The following is a 3,874-nucleotide window of genomic DNA, read 5'->3' as shown; positions in this document are numbered from 1 at the left end:
TTCCATGATCCTTACGCGACCCTTCCGAATCAGGGTAGCTACCTGTTCAATTTTTGTGCTGATTGTCCTTTTTGCTTGTAAAGGTGGGGTTAGCCATTCTAGTACCCGTGTCTCCCGCGTTTTCTTTTGTAGCTGTGTGAGTGCACCGAGTAGGTGGTTGGCAGTACTCCAGATGGTAAGATCGATGGGCGAGGAGATATCTCGGCGGGAGACAAACCCCTCATCGATGCAGCGTATAATACCCTTGAGGGCTTCATGTTGTTGCGGGGTCACGGTTACGGGTGCGGTTGGGTCAGTTCCTTTAAGTAGTGGCCTGAGGGAGTCTAGCAAGGAGTTGGGTATCCCAACAATCGGCTTGAGCCATTGCAGATCTCCTAGCAGTCGCTGTGCCTCATTTAGAGTGGTGATCTTTGTTGCAAGCTGGAGCTTCTGCGGCCGTACGATCTGGCCTGTGATAGACCACCCCAAGTACCTCCATGGTGTGGATCGTTGTATTTTTTCTTGAGCTATTATGAGGGATGCTTTTTCTAGGGCGCTTTGAATCTCCTGCATTTGAGTGTCTGTAAATGCTGATTCTTGAGCAAAGAGGATATCATCCATATAATGATAAATAATTGTGTTGGGCCACTGTATCCTCAATGGTTGTAATGCGGCATCAACATACAGTTGGCACAGGGTAGGCGAGTTCTTCATTCCTTGTGGAAGAACAGTCCATTCATACCGTTTATCAGGTTCTCCTCTGTTTATTGCTGGTAGGGTGAACGCAAATCTTTTAGTATCTTGAGGGTGTAAGGCTATAGTGAAGAAGCAGTCCTTTAGATCAATGATCAGAAGAGGCCAATGCTGTGGGAGCATTGCTGGGTTGGGGAGGCCTGGCTGTAATGCCCCCATCGCCTCCATCTGATCATTTACTGCTCTTAAATCGTGCAGAAGACGATATTTTCCTGACTTCTTTTTGATCACAAAAATTGGCGTGTTCCATGGGCTTGTCGAGAGTTTCAAATGTCCTTGTTGGAATTGTTCCTTTACGAGTTGATGTGCTTGTATTAGACTTTCCCTTTTTAGAGGCCATTGCTTAACCATTACCGGTTCATTGGTAGTCCAGGTGATTGGGATCGGGAAAGTCCAAGCAATGGCAATTACCCCAAAGGGTGCTCGTTGGATAAAACGACCCCCATCTGAGCCAAGATGTCCCTTCCAATCAAGCAATGTACCGATGGCGGTAACGCAACTACGGACAACACAGTCACCAAATCTTGCTCATCTACAGTAACCTTTATTGGGGGCGTTTTTCTGGCGAGGGTGAACCCTCCGACGCCTGTCACGGTATCCGTGGTCTGCAGCGATGGCCAGTTGTGGGGCCATTTTTCTGGAGAGACAATGCTGGTATCTGCCCCAGTGTCTAGGAGTCCCATCATTTCTATTGTCTGTCCTGCATAGGTTAGTTTCACCTTCTTTTTGGGTCTGGTATGGAGATCCATTGTGAGCATAGCAATACCTGATGATCCGAATCCTTGGTCTCCGCGTGGGGTTTGTCTTTGTGGTTGAACACCCCGGCTCAACTGTGGAAGTGGAATAAATTGAGCAACACGCTGGCCCTTTTCAATCGTAATAGGAGGGAAAGGAGTATATACCATTATTTGTATTTCCCCGGTGTAGTCTGCATCAATGACGCCTGGAAGCACAAACAGCCCTACAATGGAGCTCGACGAGCGTCCCACTATTAGTCCTCCATGAGCTTGTCCTTTGATATTTATCGGGCCATAAACTCCAGTTGGGACTTTGACGGGGCGAGCTGTCATCAAAGATGTTTTTACTGCGGCTGCCAAGTCGAGTCCCAGGCTCCCTGTTGTGGCTGGTTGTAGACAGGAGATGGCGCTGATGTCACGGCGGCTACTTGTGTCCCGGCGCGGCTGCCGGGCGCGCTCCACCGGGAGTTTCCCGACTTGCGGCGACAAGCTGACGTGTTGTGCGTGTTGCTCTGGCAGTTTTGGCACCACACTCCTGAGGCTCGGCAGTCCCGTCGGAAGTGGCCTCCGCTTCCGCATCTATAGCATCGCGCCGAAGGAGGCCGGTGGTCGCTCGATGTGGCCGGGGCTGCTGTAGAAGCACGGAGCGGAGCAAGAGCGGCTAGCACCTGCGACTGTGTGGACTCGGCTTGCTTTTGTAGCCCCAAGCCTATTTCTTTTAGTGCACTAACTAGGAAGGCCTGCGCCCCTGACGGCTGCAGTGCCATCCTCTCCAACGCCTCCTCTATTGTCCAATTGGCCCCCAAAGTTGATAATACCCTTTTTGTTGCCTCATTGCTATTCTGCAACGCACATTGCTTTAGCAGCGCCCCTCTCATATACTCTGGGACTCCTGCCTTTTCAATAGCAGCAGCAGCCTTATCTACAAAGTCCCCAAAGGATTCATTTCTTCCCTGTTTTATCCCCATATACATGGGTATGCCTGAGCTATCCTTGACCTGATCGATGGCACTCCTTACTAGACGCATGGCTTCCCTAACCTTGTCGGGTCCCGAAATCATTTGAGCCTCTGTCCTGCGGTATTGACCCAATCCCATTAGTTCGTCTATGGTAATTCCAGCTAACGGATCTCCCGGGCCCCTCTGTACTGCAACTGACTCCTGAACAAGAGCCTGCCAGTGGGCGTTAAATAGCAACTGCTGATGTTGCGTGAAAATCAGCTTCACTATACTTCTCATATCATTTGGCAACAGCAGGTATGTATCAAACAAGAAATCTAGCATCTGCTTAGCTGGCTCACTCCGGAAACCAAACTGACTCACTGTCTGTCTCAGCTGGGCTAGCAGCTTCCAGTCGGGAGGCGAATACGCTCCCACCTGGACGGCTTGTCCCTGTTGATTTACTCCCTGTGTATACGTGACGGGAAAAGCCCAGGCTTTCGCTGCGTCAACAGCGCCCTCGTCCCCAGTCTCCAAGCCGTGTCTGGCCAACATACTCCACGCCTCCCTTCGCCGTTTAGCCATCTCCTCCCACAGGTCACTTTCTGCCCCAGGGACAGGGTTTGGCTCCGCGGCGGGCTTAGGGGCGCTAGGCTCAGACCGGCAAGGGGATTTTTCGCCGCTGGGCTGGGGTCCTTCGCCCTCATAGGGCGAGGGTACTCCGCCCTCCGCAATTGCCTCCGCCGCCGCGGCGGAATCCTCCTCCAGATCGTCTAAAGGAGGTGCAGAGGGCCAAGCGCAGCTGGCCATGTCTGCCATTCCTGCCGTCCCCCCAGAGATAGGTATTTCAACTTTGGTCGTGCTGGGTGCTCGGGGCTCATTATCGCCATACTGAGCATTTCTTTTATATGCCTCTACTGCCTCCCGAGCCGCCCTTCTCTCCGCCTGCTGCTTCAGCAGTGCGTTGTGAACTACCCGCCAGATCTTCCCCAGCTTTTTTGCTGTTTTATCATCCTCTAATACCGCCTCCCACAGTGCATCCCCTAACTTACGCCACTCATTCAAATCATGCACGGTGTGAGGGTTAGAGAATAAACCTTTAGCATAACCCCAGGCTAACAACCCCGGTATGTCCTTCCTGGGATTAATTTCTTTCAGCCCTAACTTATCTACATGTACTATAAATAAATAATATGCTGCTTGCCTGTCCATTTTTTGTCGTCAGCGCTGTTGCAACTCTCCGGCTTCGGCAGCACGTATGGCCCAGGACCACCTTTGTAGCTCCTGGGGGTGTCTTCCCTACGTCGTTTGACACCGACCCGGTTGCAGCAGGCCCCAACTCTACTTCACCGACCGTGGCGCGTTCTCCCCCGTTTTCTTTTCAGCGACGGGGGGGGGCGTCGGGGTCACCATTTGTCGGAGAAGGGAGACGCGGACACCATATGGTCATCAGCAAAGTCTCGTTTA

General features: G+C 51.9%; 1 protein-coding gene across 1 annotated transcript; it reads right to left on the bottom strand.

The window, feature by feature from the left end:
* Window positions 1-1,260: 1,260 nt before the first annotated feature.
* Window positions 1,261-3,217, bottom strand: LOC148220376 (endogenous retrovirus group K member 8 Gag polyprotein-like). The gene is made up of 3 exons (XM_088155537.1): window positions 3,128-3,217; window positions 2,063-2,875; window positions 1,261-1,293 (listed from the first exon to the last, which is right to left on the bottom strand). Exons 1-3 carry the CDS (start codon window positions 3,215-3,217, stop codon window positions 1,261-1,263), a joined length of 936 nt encoding a protein of 311 aa, XP_088011663.1.
* Between the last annotated feature and the right edge of the window lie 657 nt (window positions 3,218-3,874).

The sequence above is a fragment of the Sturnus vulgaris genome, chromosome W (assembly GCF_052056855.1).
Source record: "Sturnus vulgaris isolate bStuVul1 chromosome W, bStuVul1.hap1, whole genome shotgun sequence".
Lineage (NCBI taxonomy): Eukaryota > Metazoa > Chordata > Aves > Passeriformes > Sturnidae > Sturnus > Sturnus vulgaris.
Note: the sequence above shows the minus strand (reverse complement) of the source record. Positions and strands in the feature narration are given on the sequence as shown.